The sequence below is a fragment of the Sceloporus occidentalis genome, unplaced genomic scaffold, assembly GCF_023333645.1.
Source record: "Sceloporus occidentalis isolate IW3139 unplaced genomic scaffold, rSceOcc1.0.p SCAF_10, whole genome shotgun sequence".
Taxonomy (NCBI): domain Eukaryota; kingdom Metazoa; phylum Chordata; class Lepidosauria; order Squamata; family Phrynosomatidae; genus Sceloporus; species Sceloporus occidentalis.
In genome coordinates, this window is record NW_028316990.1 from 11,939,831 (window position 1) to 11,956,627 (window position 16,797).

A 16,797-nucleotide genomic window follows, 5' to 3' on the forward strand; every position below is an offset into this window, starting at 1 on the left:
ATGATGGGAACTCTGGAGACTGAGAGAACAAGCAGAATACCCAGTGAGTCAGAGAAAACATAGCCCCATTGCCAATAAGATTGTGGGAGGGCTCCAGGGAAGCCAAACGACATCCAGGAAGCCTAATCACAAAAGGACAACTCAGTATAAGCGTTCCAACCATTTTAAGCCACTGAGTATATTCGCCATATTAACAAGTGCCACAAGCACAACAACAAAATGGCAGTCATGAAGATATAGTCAGTCATAAAACTCTCACTCTCTTATGTGGGTCAGAGAGAGACAGAGAATAAGAAGCAGAAAAGGAGAGACTGAAATAGACTGGTGTGTGTTTAGTGTCCCAGAAAGACTCAGGGATGGAAAACATACAGCCAGAGGTATATTCCGGTTTTACTCCAAGTCTCAAGTCCTTGTGAGATACTTTCAAGTCTCAAGGTGAGTCTCAAGTCTGAGAGCCAACTTCTGCCTCAAGCCCATTGCCCAACACATTTACTATTCTCTATTCTGGGGGTGGGTCTTGCCCATTGCCCAAACACATTTGCTGATCTAAATAAATGACACCAGTAAGTCATCACTAAAAAATTACAAGTTGCAAGTCGAGTCAGTGTATCATTTATTGCAGTTGAGTTCACATCAAGTCACTAAAGTGATTTAAGTCCAACTTGAGTCCAAGTCAATTGACTCGAGTCTACATCACTGTATACAGCATTCTGCCTATTGTGCAAATCAATTGAGTGGTTTCTCTATTCGTTTGTATGATAGAAGCTGTCCTGTTTAAAAACGAGTGTGGGAAGAGAAGTATATCCCTGTTGAAAAGTTAAGTTGAGTGTGGCCTTCCCCTTCTCCTTGGTAGCCATCTCCCCCAAGGGCTGAAATTTCTCTTATGTACTTAAATAGGAGACTAAACCCTGACTCCAAGGAGATTATCACACACAGATGAGATGAAGGACGGGATCAGTCCCCTTTCCTTATCCCGTCTTTGACTGCAATCCCAAGAAAGGCTTTCAGATTGCAGTGCTATTGTCCTGTCATTGAAAAAGCATTGTATTAATGCAAACTCCCATTAATGCAAAATGCTGGGAAATGCCACTTCAATGACGAGACAATGATGGGATTTGCGCAACGTCATTTGAAAGTCTTTCATGTGTTGTCATTCACGCCTTTCTGGATGGGATAATGATGGGATAAGCGTGACGTTGTATGAAAATCTCCTCGCGATCATGCTATAAGAACAGGAAAAGGACGGGACAAGGACATTTCGTCCCCCATCTGATAATCTCCCAACTATCACCCTGCCCTGGCATTTGACTGCTGAAATTACTCTTTTCATTTGTACAGTCAGTGGGAAATGTGCATGTATGTTTCCTTTCTCTGTTTCTCCTCCCCAACCAAGTTATCACTTGATAGCCTTGATGGATGTCTCAGCATGAGCAAGTACAATTCTGAGCAATGTAGTTCAAAATCACACAAAGAACATTTACCAATCACTTTCTTTTTTGTCAAGGGCAAGAGAAATGGTGTCAGAGAAAGCAGGACTAGTAAGTACCCTGTCTTCATACCTTGGCTTTCCTCAAGCTTTAAAAGGCCTTCAGTCGGGTGACATGACATTTAATTCTACCGCAAAGAGAGTCAGATCCCATTAGATACCCACCTGGTTAACTTTGAAAGCAAACAAATGACAAGTTCAAAAAGTTCATCTCCTTTAAAACTGAAAATATGGGGAAAGACCACTAAAATGACACTAATCACATCAGAACGAAGTTGCTTCCCACGTGAGACTGAATGTAGAAATGCTGGAATGTCCTGATGATGCTAATCAGATCTAGCAGAGATAACTAGAAAGCATACAGATTAGTGCTCCAGTTTCCACAGACGGTAAATCCAAACTGGACTTCATTTAGTATCTATTTGACCCCTAAAACCTGTTATATAAGCTACGGATAGCGGGGAAAGGCCTTCAGAATTTAGATTCAGATGTCAATAGACTCCTGCCCACAGTTTCGACATTTGATTTGTAATCTTTGTTAGACATGTTGAAGCATAATTATTTTTCCTCCATGTTTTCTTGGAATATTTTAGCCTGTACCTATTGTATGGATCGTACAGATATTTCATATTGATTTTACGCATGATTTTATATTGCATGTTTTATTGTATTTATATTGCATGTTTTATTATTACACACTAAAATCTTCAAACCTAAGCAGATATATATATATATATATATATATATATATATATACACATATATATATATATATATATATATATTTCCTGTTTTCAGTGTGGACTAACAACTAATTATGTTGTTGACGGAGGGGAAGGAAAATGGTTTGGCACGTTTTGTGTTACTTCCGAAGCCTCATTTCTGTCTTCCTCTTTGTTTGAGAAGCAAAAAAAGAGGAATAAGAAGCTCAAATTAAGACCCGTCCTTAATCTTCTTTATTCAAGAAGAAGCATATCCCATCTCTACATGCTTCCCATGTATGAATTTCATGGGGGTAAAGTCAGTATACACACTGAATTTTGGCCTCAAGATATATCTCATCGTCTTCTTAAATAGCATCTGCCTGACATGATTAGATTATTTTTTCCCGTGGAAGATTAAATGGAGACAGTTCAGATACCGCCCCATTTGGTTCACAGAGTAATGGCTATATCATCTGACAAACGGTACGCCTTCATAAAATGTAGTCAATTGCCAGCGTGGAACTAGAGTGCAGATGCAGTGTGTTTTAGTTACTAAACCAAAGATTAGTGACACACCTACCGTTGGAAAGTTGGATGAATTGACACAAGCGGAGCCATTTGTGTGTTTTCTTACCGTATTTAACAGGTGCAAAATGGTGCTTGTTGACAGAAATTTACTACACTCTGTCTCGTTTGTTAACTTCATGCTGCTTTTGCGCTCCGTTATGGTTGCCGAGTGAATTTTTTTAAAACATTAAAAAACAACAACGTTTCATTGCTCTTTCTTCTGGTTCTTCTCAGTACTTTGTGAAACAAGAAGGCATTTTGTACCGCTTCAATATCCAAAGCACCCGAATGCCCCGTATTATTGAATCCCTGATTGTAAGGTTGATTACTTAATTAGTAAGTTTTTAATAATGCTGAAGAGATGAAGCAAGGCAATTGAAAGGAGGTTATTTTGCAAGAACAGCTGAAAAGTTACCGATTCACCGAAAATGTCAGAAATTAAAACTAGACGTCATCTTGCTTGAGATTGCACAAGAAGGCATGCATTTTGTACAAAGACATTGGAATAATTCCACTCCGCAGAAGACTCTCATCTTTAAGGCTTAAAGTCCTACAAGTACTTACCCATCGCAGAGGTAAATCTTAACAAGGATGAAGCACAATGGGATAGCATTGAGGCATATGTTCTAGCAAGTTTTAAGAGCTACTGTGTTTCCCGAAAATAAGACACTGTGGCCTGTTACAGACTGCCAAAATAAAGCTGCTTCGGGTCTCTTTGGAAGTATGCTATTTAAATGATGCATGGGTCCTAAGAGTCCGGAGGTCGCACCAAAGCCACACTCCATTCCTAAGCACTGTAGTGCATCTTTGGTGCAGCTTCTGGATTCTTAGGATGCATGCATTATTTAAACAGCATTCCTCTAAAGAGACCTGAAGCAGCTTTATTTTGACAGTCTGTAACAGGCCTGTCTTATATTTATTTTTCCTCAAGAAGGCACACTATGGCTTATTTTCAGGGGATGTCTTATTTTTATTAGGTATGGTGCAACAATCTACATTTATTCAAATATAGTTAAGTTGTCTTCTTCCGGAACGTCATCATAACTATCCAAACCCAGAATTCCATCCTGAATTTCTTGCGACTCCATTTCCTTTAGAACCATTGGCCCCAATCTTGCCACTCCTTTCCTTGATCCCTTTCGTTCCACGTCGGGCCCATTACTATGTCTTATTTTCAGGGTATGGCTTATATTGTGCAAATGCTTAGAAATCCTGCCACAGCTTATTTTATGGGTCTATCTTATTTTCAGGGAAACAGGGTAGTTTTAGAGCCAGTGTGATGGAATATTTTGAGCATTGGACAACGACACTGGAGAACAAGGTTTGAATCCCACCTCTGCCATGAAAACCCACTGGATAACCTTGAGCAAGTCACACTCTCTCATCCTCAAAGGGTGGCAATAGTAAACCCCCTCTGAAGAAACCTGGCAAGAAGATCCTGTGATAGATTTACCTTAAGGTCGCCATAGGTCAGAAACGCTTTGAAGGCACACAACAGTTTTAAGTACTGTGACTGCATATCCTCTCACATTTCACAGATGAAAACCAAGACACCTGTGGCTAAGCCACATTGGAGTGTGATTAAGATGACAAAAGTTATTGATGAGGAAGAAGACACAAGCCAGAAGAGGCTGCAGCAGTTTGCTTTTGCCTAAATACAACAGGAAAGGCATTCTCTTCCTCTCTCCTCCCACTGAATCAACTATGCATTTAAAACTCAGTTTGCAGCAATTCAACTAAGGTGAGGACAAAGGGAGAAAGTGAGAGGAGAGAGAAACTGAAATATTTTTAAACACATGGGATGATAAAAAGGATTATTTGGGACTGTCTATGCCAAAATGAGAACTGGAGGACAAAGATCCAGTTATGTACATTATGCTGGCAAGAAGAGATAATTTCGCTCCCTGAACAATACCTACAAGATGTGTTCCTCTTCCAGTCCGCACAGCCCTCTGTACCACCCAAAACACTGCTTTGAAGGGCTTCCCACCCTTCTGGCAGATATTTAAAGTGTGTGGGGTTTCAATACACTGGAGGAAATACTGCTTCTCTTGGGATCTGCCTTCCATCAGCGTTAAGTGCCCAGCTGGATCTTGGCCAAACAGTTTCGTATATATTTAAGGGCTTTGTAGTAATGGTAACCATAGAGCCAGCTGCTCACAGGTTGTGAAACTCCCTTCCAAAGGAGGCTAAGACAGAGCCTTCACATTGTATTTTTTGTTCAGGTGGGCTTTTGGCAACCAGCTGGCTGGTGAAGAAGGGCCTTTTAATGCTATTATTATTATTATTAACCTTTATTTATGAAGCGCTGTAAATTTACACAGCGCTGTACATACAATCTTTTTAATTAGATGGTTCCCTGCCCTCAGGCTTACAATCTAAAAAGACACCACACAAAAGGAGAAGGGAGTGGTGGAGGGGAAGGGGATGAGGTCCGGCAGTTCCTTTCTACTGCCAAGGCCTGGACCAAGGCAGATGGACTGGAGGGAGGGCTTGGCTTCATAAAGGATGGTTAATCTTCATCCAAGGAAGCTTATCCAGGGAGATCGTTCTTCTTTTTTAAAAATGGATCTGCTTTTACATTGCATTTTTAACCTGTGTTCTTACTGAATAATTCGTTTGTGTATCTAGTATTATTACTTTCTGTGTTTTTATTTGTATCGTTTAAAAATGTTATTGTCATCTCTGTTGTGTCTTAATTTTGAGAGGAAGTTAGACCCAATCAAATAATAATAATAATAATAATCAGAACATATGATTGTTAGCCTACAAAAACCATTAAAACACTTGTTAAAAAAGCTTACAAGTAATGGTAGAACTTGCAGGTTAATGTGGGTAAACAATGCTGATAGAATCTGATACATGTACCTCTGTTCCAATCCCACAGCTCATAATCTGTTATGAAAATGATGCCACCTTCAAAAGGGCAAACTCGATATAAGGATTAATGTGTAAATGAATTCAACATGTCTGGTTTGGCATAGGTTATCCTCCCTGCTCCATTTAAATAAGATCTTGAAGAAAAAAGTATTATTGTACATTTTGACTTGAATTCTGGAGAGCCTTAGGGAATGTTGATTTCAAACTTCCCTTTCTAGTTGCTTGGTCCTGGAGTTATCTAACAGCTGATCCTGTATATATTCTATAAAGAACTGTACAGACACAAGGCTGCCAGCATAAATCTCAATGCTTTGTTATTACAGGACTATACCATCTCCTTGCCCCAGGAGTATTCTCTCTGTCACAAAGATTGTTGATGTTAGCTGTCCCTGAGTCAACCTCAGCTCATGGTGACCCCATGGATGAGACATCTCTAAGATCCCTTGTCCTCCACTGCTCTGCTCAGGTCCTCCAGGCTCAGGCCCATGGACTCCTTGATTTAGTCTAGCCATCTGGCTTGAAGTCTTCCTCTCTTTCTGCTGTCATCCATTTTTGCTAGCCTTTTCTAATGAGTCTTTCCTTCTCATGGTTTGTCCAAAGTAGGATGACCTCCATTTTGTCATCCTGCCTTCCAGGGAGAGTTTGGACTTGATCTGTTCTAGGACCCATTTGTTTGTCTTTTTGGCCATCCATGGTATCCTCAGTCTTCTCCAGCACCACATCTCAAATGTCTTTCTTTTTATTAGCTTTTACTGTCCAGCTCTCACTCCCATACAGACTGATGGGGAATGCCCTAATATCACAGGTGTGAGAATAAATTATTGTTACCCAGTTACAAGGGAAAGTCACCACTTATTCTTAGAAGAACACATCTCTGTTATTACTTTACTCGGGAGTTGGATATATCCAGTGCCACTGAAACATGTTCTGGGCAGGCTCACCTCTACCATTAAGCAGAGTGAGGCAGCCAGTTTCAGGCAGCAGATTTGGGGTGTCAAGAATGAGGAACATTTCTGGCCATTTATTTTATTGTGGTTTTTATGCTTCCAGTATTTTCTGCTTCATATATGAAACCACATTGATTTCATTACTCTGTGCCATGAATAGAGAAGGGGATTCCGTTTGCTACAGATAGTAAAATATCTTGGGCCATCTGTCGGGGATGTTTTGATTGTGATTTCCTGCATGGCAGGGGGGTTGGACTGGATGGCCCTTGTGGTCTCTTCCAACTCTACGATTCTATATGATGTCTATGATTTTTAGCCATCAAGATCTATTGGCTATGTGAAGGCTTCCTTTAACTCCCTACTAGTACTGAAAGACAGAAGCCATGCAATGCATAATCTCCAACATTTGACTGATGAAAATCAGGATATGTGCCCAACTAACATCAGAGTGTGTTCAAGACAGCAAAAGCTATTAATAAGAAAGGACACACAACACAAGGAAGGTGAGGCTGAAGCAGTTTGCTTTTGCATGGAGCCTAGTGAGAAAGGACGTTATCAGACAAGGGAAATTGGAAGTATAATCCAATGGCAATCCGAATGCAATCATGGGGTTTCATGTTATTGCGTGATAGACCACCACACACAATTTTGGGCAATGGGAAGTCAGTCCAAACGCAATCATGGGGTTTCATGTTATTATGTGAGAGGTGATCACACACAATTTTGGGCAATGGCATGCTATTTTCGGGCAATGGGAAGTCAGTTTGAATGCAATTCGAATTCATGGAAATTTGCTGAACTAGCAAATTTACGTAAATGCGTTCTGGCCCCACTTTCTTTTCATTCGAAATTAAGAGAAATTCCTCCCGTGTGATAAACTCCAAAGACAAGATTTCATCCCTTTTCTCATCTCCCTCCTGCAGATTTAACCGAGTGTACAGGACTTTTGCACTTTGAACTTAGTTTGCAGCAATTCAAGAAAGCTGAGGGAAAAGAGAAAACTGGGATGAGGAGAAATAAACTGCAGCATTTAAAAGGCTTCTAAAATAGTGGGAAGACAGAGGACTAATTGGGACTCTCTGACAAACTGGGACAGTTGGAAGGTATGAGATTGAACTTTGTAGTTTTCCATTGCTGTGTAATTCCATCACCACCCAAACTCTCAAATGTATGCCTTTCTCTCCACTCCCTCCCCGCCTTCTATGGAGATTTACAAGGCTAACCAGCCCCATTAGGGAAATAATATCTTGCACTCTAGGGAGCAAAGGAAAAGCAAAGAGCAAGCCTTGGGCTTTGCTCAGTTTGAATGGTAATCGAGGTACTGAGCATCTATTAGTTCACAGTTGTGCCAAGGGCAGAAATTTCTTCCTAGTGCTGCATGGATTATTTTCCTGTTGCATATAATTATGGTTACAACACTCTTACACCAGTCCATTTTGCCATGCATTTTTATATTTTGGTTTACAGGTGAGTAATATATGTATGTATTCTTCAAGTTCATCTTTATAGTTCAAGTTCATATATATATATATATATATAGATAGATAGATATAGTGCAAGTTCATCTTTATTACAGTCATAGACAAATAATCTCTATCTATCTATCTATCTATCTAGATATGTGTTTTGTTTGTGCTGGCCTGTGACTGTAACAAGATGAACTTGATCTATCTATCTATCTATCTATCTATCTATCTATCTATCTATCTATCTATCATCTATCTATCTATCTATGTCGCTCCATATTCCCTAGGGTTAGGGGCACATATGGAAAAACCACAAATAACAAAAAACCCGCCTCTCTAGGAATCTCTAGGTCCTCCACTGCAACTCAGTGGTCAATGCCTGGCCAACACTGACCATAGAGCTGCACTGGAGGAGCCACAAAGGCTTGGCAGAGTGTCCTCTCTAGATCTTTCAGTGCAACTCTATGGTTAACATCCAACATTGACCATAGAGTTGCGCTGGGGGAGCAACAAAGGCCTAGTGGAGCGGTCTCTCTAGGAATAACCTCTATGCCTCTCAGAGCGACTTTGAGTTCAAAGCTGACCATAGAGTCGCGCTGGAGGACTCAGGTGTTCCTAGAGAGGACATAGGAATGTAAACCGTGAATAATCAAACCCGCAAATGTGAAAGGCGCAAATATGGAGGGAGGAGAGTGTATATATCTATATGTAAAGAGGTTTCCCATGGCCCTGAGTGTTGGAGGCCCGCTTTGCCTTGCTCCCTCCTCCTCCTTCCTGTCAGGTGCCTCTGAAGGAGGGGAGGAGGCGGAGGAGGAGCTCCAGGGGAAGCGGTGCCTCCCTCCTCCTCCTCCTCCTCCTTCCCAGAGTTCCGAGGAAGGGAGGAAGGGGGCCAGGCGAGCGGGAGGCCTGGGCTGCCATCGCCGTCGTAGTCTGTGGCTGCCGGAAGAGGAGGAGGAGGAGGAGGAGAAGAGGAGGCTGAGGCCCAGCATGCGAGTGTGAGATGCCTCCCTCAGCGGCGGAGGATCCTTCCTGGGACCGGGAGGCTTCATCATCCTCATCCTCATCCTCATCTTCTCCGACTTGGGCTCCCTTCGCTCAGTGGATGCGGCTCCGGAGCCCACGCTTCGCCCTCCACAAACATTTCTATAGGACTCAGGCGCCTTGCTGAGGAGGAGAAACCACAGCACCCCCTCCCTTTGCTTTCTGTGGGAAGACTATCGCTCCCTTCCTTTCATTCCTCTCCCAATTAAACCTCCCTCTTTGCCCCCCCAAAACTAAAAGCCAAAGGCGGCCCCTCCATTTTGTGAAGGGGAACAGAAGGGAGGCGCCATGGAGGAGGCAGCCTCCTCCTTATCCTCCTCCTCTTCCTCCGGCCGAGCCGCCCACTTGGGCCGCCTGAGGGACGAGCAAAACAAGGTAAAGCGGGGGACGAGCAAGACAAGAAGCCGCTCTGGGCCTCCCTTCTGGGGCCCTGTTTGTCAGCCTTGGGGTTTTGTTTCTTTATTGGCTCCGAAACACAGTGCGGAAATAACCCGCTTCCAGGCCGCTTCAGCTGTCTGCGCAATGAACTCTGGGAAGTGTAGTTCCTCGTGAGGCTGCCTCTCTCCTCAGAGAGCTTTGGGGCCGCGATCATAAACTACACTCCATCGTCACAGCTTTATTTCCGGCTTTGATTCCTTTGTCCTCTCTAGGAATCTGCAAGTCCTCCAGCGCGACTCTATGGTCGACCTCTGCCAGAGATTGGCCATAGGATCATCCTGGAGGAGCTACAAATGCCTAGAGAGGTGTTTTCTCCAGGAGCTTCTAGGTTCTCCAATGCAACTCTAAGGTCAACTGCTGGCAGAACTTGACCATAGAAGCACCCTGGAGGACCAACAAATGCCTAGAGAGGTGTTTTCTCCAGGAGCTTCTAGCTTCCCCAGCGCAGCTCCATGGTCAAGTTCTGGCAAGAGTTGCGCTGGAGGACTTAGAGATTCCTAGAGAGAGCGCATTAATCAAAACCACGATCGAACCTGGAAAAAGTCAAAGCTGCAAATGTGGAGGAGCAAAGTGTAAAGGGTGCAACCTTGATAAATCTTTATTTGGATGATCTCCATTGGATTTAAATGGCACTTGCTCACAGTTAAAAAGTTTTCCATAGGCTGCTATCCTGTCTAAAGATAACGTGGGAGTAAATCTCACTGACCTCAGTGGGACTGACGCTGGAGAAGACATACTTCATGTGTTGAATGTGTATTATTTTTATATTTAATTTAAATATTATTATTATTATCTGTTGCTTTCGCAGGCATGGTTTGTTTACCTGTAAAAAGGATTTCCCTCTTGTAACAAGTGTTCTCCTATTAAGATAAACTGTAGCTAAGAGCGCCTTCAAATGTCCCCCCCAAAATAGGCTGCTATCCTGGGCAACTCTATAGAAATCAGTGGGCGCACATTTGTTTATTTTACATTAATACTACCATGATAGCCTTGGCTGAAGAGCAGGGTATAAATATTATTATTATTATTATTATTATTATTATTATTATTATGTTTGCTGTCAGGAGTTCAAGGCGATAAACAGGGTGAGGTAGAAGTCACTTGACAATGACCAATGCTGAACATCAATTGGGATAACATATCCATCTATGTATTAATTGATTTTGCTACTAATGTAACTATTTTTAAAATCAAATTACAGATTTATATTATTTTAATTAATAAATACACCCAACCGTGGAGTGATTTCCCTCCCTCACCCTCAATATCTTCTTCACAAGAACCCTGTAAATGAGAGTTGCTTGTCAGATGGTCCAGCATTGTGGCTGAGCGGAGATTTGAACCTAGGTCTGCTTGGTTGAATAAGAGACTTGAGCTGCTGTAAAACAATGGATAGGATGGGACTGTAGATCTCTGTTTCTATTCTTTCTTTCTAACTGGTGAAAAATGTTTTGAGTGCACATGTTCAGAAGTATTAACACAGAATGCAGTAGTTGCCCCATCAACTATGGAGTACTTGTAATCACAATTGGCTGTTGCCAGTCACTGGTCTGATATCTAGTGCAGACCTGTGCATGATGGTGTAAAAGTTACATTCCCTTGTAATTACAGTGCGCCCGCGCCACACACAGGCTCGCCATACATGGATTTGAGGTTACATGGATGGTGAACCCTAATATGGCGAATGGGGTGCACACCTGTGGCTTCATGGACAAGATTTGCCTCTTGCAGGGGTTGGGTCTGGAAAGGATCCCCTACATAAGGCAAGGGTGCACTGTATATGTGGCATTTTAGTCTTACAGGCTGTGCATATTGGCAGTAAGTGCCGGCTTGGGGGTGGCATGGGGGCGTGGTGTTTAGATGATGCACGTCCCAATGTCAGCCAAAGCCAATGTTACACTGCCCACCTGACCCCATGGCAGGCAGTGGTATGGTGCTCCTTTGGTGCAATGTTCACGCGCTGCATGCTAAAAGGAGTAAGGAAAAGTGACATGGCAGGGACAAGGGCACCCTTTTTTCCGGGCCAAAAAGAAGCATCATTTTGTTACTTTTTGGCCCAGAAAAATGCCAGATCAAGGCCATGGCATGAGGTTGTTGCAGTCTCAAGCTGGCGCTCAAAGGGGCGGCGGCAAGCCACTCCTTCGGGATGGTCTGTTTTGCCCCTTAATTGAGAACACAGTGGGCCCTTGTAGACACTGCGATTTGGTTCCAGGACCCCCATGGATACCAAAATCTGTGGATGGTCATTACATATAATGGCATATAATGGTTTGCTCTTTGGAAATCATATATATTTTGAATATTTAAGGATGCTTGAATCTGTGGATAAAGAATCCATGGATACAGAGGGCCGACTATACATAGGCTTTGTTATTTCATCCATCAACTTGTTTGTGGTTGTTTGTCTTCAAGTCGTTTCCGACTTATGGTGACCTAATGCGAATTTATCATGGGCTTTTCTTGGCAAGTTTCTTTAGAGGGGGTTTGCCAGTGCCATCCTCTGAGAGAGTGTGACTTGCCCAGAGTCACCCAGTGGGTTTACATGGCCTGGCTGGGATTTGAACTGTGGTCTCCAGAGTCATAGTCCAATGCTCAAATGACTACACCACACTTCTACTGCCAGCCATAAACTTATTGTACCTTTAGCCAGTGTTTAGGTACAGTAATAACATACATTATCTTTATCCTCCTGTAGTTGGTTCTGAGTATCACTGATACTTGTGCATGTTGTTCATATCATATGACACAAGTTAGGGATTTACGACTTACCTTGTTTAACCTATGTGATTTTACCTATAGTTTTAAAAAGTTAAATCCCCTCCCCCTTTTCATTTCATGTTTGTTGCTGCATGGAATGAGGAAAGTATTGTAGCTTTAGTGTTGCCTTATTAACGTGTTGTAAAAGAGAATGACAAAACGTCTTTTTGCAAGTTAGGGGCAAATAGTGACCTTGGTTGAGACACAAGGACCTTAATAGTACTGTTTTCCAGAAGATTATAGCTGGGAAAGTGAAATGTGCAACAGATGTTTCAGCAGTGACTTTGCCCACATATATGCTGAAAGGCTAGGTCCATTTGATAGCTGATTTTACCCAGTGAATCTTAACTGTAGGGCCAGTGTTGCATGGTGGTTGATAGTGACTACCCTTTAATAAAGGGGTGAGAATTATGTCAACCTCCAGATGTTATTGTCCTGAAATTTCCATCAGTCCTTGCCAGCATAGCCTCTAGTGAGGGACTGGCTGCATAATTCCCAGCCCTGCTTAGTACATCATAATCGGGTGATGATGGAGTTGTGTTGTTAGGCCGGATTCTGTATGACTTCCATAGACAGCACATTCTGGAACTGGTGACAGAGCTGAAACTAAAGGAGGGTATCAAAATGCTTGAAAGAATTCTGAGGTTTGTGGAAGTATGAAATAACCTTTTTTAACCCACAGGGCAACAGTGTGAAGAAGATTAGCATTCTCACAAAGCACAGAATGTTGAACCTGAGCAGGAACAAGAAGAACCGAAACAGCACATGCCTGTGAATGTAAGAGAATGCCACAAAGTATTCTGCAGGAGGACATGGCTGGCCAGCTGGAACCTCCTCATGTTAGACGTTGAGGATGTAGTCCAACTTTTAGTTGGAGGAGGCACATATTTCTCTAGGTCTTGCAGAGCTGCAAGATGAGGATATTCTGACTTGTTTTCAGGCTGTGCAGAATGAATGTCTTGTAATTGTGGATTACTGTTGGCAGCTGATGTATGGACCATTGGGAGGAGATGCTAGAATCAAAAAGGTAAAAAATCAGGGAGAAATGATGCACATGATTTTTTTTGTAGAGGGGCATTTCTGTGCTCATACATTCAGTGGCAGTGGAGTGGAGGAGTGCCACTTGGGCATCTGCATGACTATAACTTGTGCATAGACCTGGCTCCCATAATCTCAATATCATAAACTACTGAAGATGTGGGTTATACTGGTGACTAAGTATGAAAGAGTAAAAGACTCATGTTATATTTCCATTACATTCCCAGAGGAATGTATACATTGGGGCATAATGTCTATGCAATACCTGTGTATCCTTGCCCACGGTTTGAAAAGAGCAGAGTAGGCATTCTATATATGGAGGGTCTGATTTTCCGCAAGATGGAATTTGAGTTTGTGGGACTTGTCATAACTTTCCAGGGAGTAAATAGATGTTAGGTCAGGTGGAAAGAGAAAAAAGCAGCCAGAATAATAGTACAGGCCGTTGGTATGGAGCCTTCTGCTGGGTATATTCTATCCTTCTAGCCTTCCATTTTTCTGCTCTCAACCAGCAGTGGTGGTATATAGGAACACAACATGCCAATTCTTGATCGGAACAAGTTGCTTTAAGTCACTCTTTGGATAGTTGCTTTTCCCCCTGCACGATGGCTTGGTTTTCTTTGCAGAAAGTTTAATTTAGTTAACACAGAGGAAATAGCCTTATTCTCAGATTTACTTTCAGACATTTTGTGCTGCATCCTCAACTTATACAAGTAACTGTGAGGAACTGAAACTAAATGTGATTAGAGGCAGATTTCAGTTTAATTTTGGAGATCTAAAATAGCCAGTGCTTTGTTTTGTCGTAGTTAGAGTATTAGAGTATATAATTATTAATATAATTATATTAATAATATAAATATAAATAGTGATATATTATAAATAATATAAATATTAGAGTATATAGAGTATACAGCGCTTTATAAATAAAGGTTAATAATAATAATAATTAACAACAGTAGTACAATGCGCTGGAGTTTGGTTTCAGGACCCCCCGTGGATACCAAAATTTGTGGATGTTCAAGTCCCATAAAATATATTGGATAATATTGGATAGAAATGGTGGGTTTCTTATATAAAATGTCAAAATCATGGTTTGCTTTTCAGAATTTATATTCATTTTTAATATACTCAGTCTGTGGATGCTTGAATCCGTGGATAAGGGATCCATGGATATGGAAGGCTGACTGTAGTAGGATACAATATCCAAAGTTGATGAGATAACTAACTTGAGTTGGAACTGAATTCATGCATCTATGCAAACTGGCCTTTTCGGTTTAAGATAACAAGAATATAAGCCCGATGTTAAAAAACATTGTCTCACTCATAAGCCTAATGCTTATGACTACAAGCTTAAAAAATATTATCAGGGCATAAAACAAACAAAGCAAAATAAAAATTAGTGTTCAAGGTGTCGGTTTTGCCTATAATATCTGTCATGTTGCAAACAATAAAATTAAGGTAATGTTGCAAACCTAACTCTTAATTAAATTGGACCACAATAACAAGAACTGTATGAGATGTCCTGCCCTCAATTGATAGCTAACGCTGTGCTTCCTGACTGCTCTGGGCTTGCCTCAGGCTCTATATAAGGCAGGAGTGGGCAGAGGTAGATTGGCAGCTTTCTGACTGGGGCATAATCTTTGTTCTTGAGGAAATAAGATTTGCAAAATGGTGCTCAGATGAAATTTATCTGGGGCAACAGTGCAGGAACTGCACAGAATACGTTAGGAAACCAAATGTGCTAGCTGCAGAACGTTACGTGATCTGTAGTTTGGTGTCTGGATTGGCTGATAAAAGTCCAAAATTCAAATCACAGCAGTTTTTCTAAAACTGAAATCTGTGCATTATTTTGTATCCTGGGAATGAAAAGTTTACAGCTACAAAAAAGATACCAGATGTTACCTTAGAGTGTTTCTTTATGATTTTCAGTTGTTTTTATATCTGTTTTAATACACCATATCAAATGTTTTTGTCAACTATATACAGTCCTCCCTCCATTCTTGCAGTCTTTGGACTTGCGTCACTTGCTTATGCGCTTGGGACAAACGGAGGGAGAATGAATGGGGTGTGTGGCCACGGTGCCTGCCTGCGCAACCCCACGCACTCGTGCCTATATTCAAGCTAATGGGGCTTGGATATATGCGAAACTCCATTTTTGTGAGGGGGGCTGCCGCTGAATGGATCCCCGCGAAAAAGGAGGGGCGACAGTATTTGGAGAAGGGATATCAGCCCAATTTTGAATTTTGATAAAGATGGAGCTAAGAGTTTTGTATTATTTAAAACTTTTTTTGGGGGGGCTTGGTAGTGTCATTTTCACTTGTTTGTATAATTTCTTTGTACACTCACAATATAAATAAACAAACAAACAAACAAACAATATATCTTTGAGTTTTACATTTGCTGGTTAAGATTCCATCAAACTTTGTGAACAAACAGCTGTTGGTGCTGCTTATGGTTATTGAATTTCATTATGTTTTGCCTAATTTGTCTTTAGTAGAAACTGTTTAGTATGTTGATAAAACAAAAAACAGATATGGAAAAGCAGAAATCTGTGGGCCTTTCCCAGTAAATCAGTAAGAGTTTTTGATTAATTATTGTTTAATAATATTGATTTAAAAAAAACTTTTAAGGTGAGACAGATGGGTGTAGATTTGTATGTGAGAAGGCTTGTATGTGAATAGACATATGTAGGAATGACTTTGGGTAGTGAATGCATTCCTGAGTACTATTTAAATACAGGTACAGGCCAGAAAAAAATGAAGCATGAAAACTGGGAAGTGGGTATTTTAGGAAGCCATTCAACCTATTTAAAAAGTGAATTGCTGTACCTGGAGGTTTCAGGGAGAAGCAGTTCTTCCTGCCTCTTTGGCTAGAAAAAGGACAGTCTTGGGGGGGGGGTCTATCATAGAATCATAGAGTTGGAAGAGACCACAAGGGCCATCCAGTCCAACCCCCTGCCATGCAGGAAATCCAAATCAAAGCATCCTCGACAGATGGCCATTCAGCCTCTGTTTAAAGACCTCCAAGGAAGGAGACTCCACTACACTTCGAGGGAGTTTGTTCCACTGTTGAGGTGGAATCTCTTTTCCTGCAGCTTGCATCCATTGCTCAGGGTCCTGTTCTCTGGAGCAGCAAAAAACAAGCTTGCTCCCTCCTCAATGTGACACCCCTTCAAATATTTAAACAGGGCTATCATATCACCTCTTAACCTTCTTTTCTCCAGGCTAAACATCCCCAGCTCCCTAAGTCGTTCCTCATAGGACATGGTTTCCAGACCCTGCACCATTTTAGTTGCCCTCCTTTGGACACGCTCCAGTTTATCAATATAGATGCCAAAGGCTGCAAAACCATCCATAGGGCCTTATGTGGCCCTAGGGTTGCATTTTGCCCTCCCCTGATTTATATTCAAAGATGAGGTGTACATCTTTCAAAACAAAATAAAAATAATAGACAATGAATAAAAGCAACAGAATTGG

The 16,797-nt window shown here is 41.6% G+C and overlaps 1 protein-coding gene across 2 annotated transcripts in view; it reads left to right on the plus strand.

The window, feature by feature from the left end:
* Positions 1–8,882: 8,882 nt before the first annotated feature.
* URI1 (URI1 prefoldin like chaperone) overlaps positions 8,883–16,797 on the plus strand; it is a 46,601-nt gene continuing 38,686 nt past the window's right edge. The window contains exon 1 of one of the 2 annotated variants that reach the window (XM_089540038.1): positions 8,883–9,466. In XM_089540038.1, coding sequence (XP_089396164.1) covers positions 9,380–9,466 — 87 coding nt within the window. In that variant the 5' untranslated portion in view covers positions 8,883–9,379. The remainder of the gene's footprint in view (positions 9,467–16,797) is intronic. The other variant, XM_089540039.1, reaches the window with a different exon arrangement.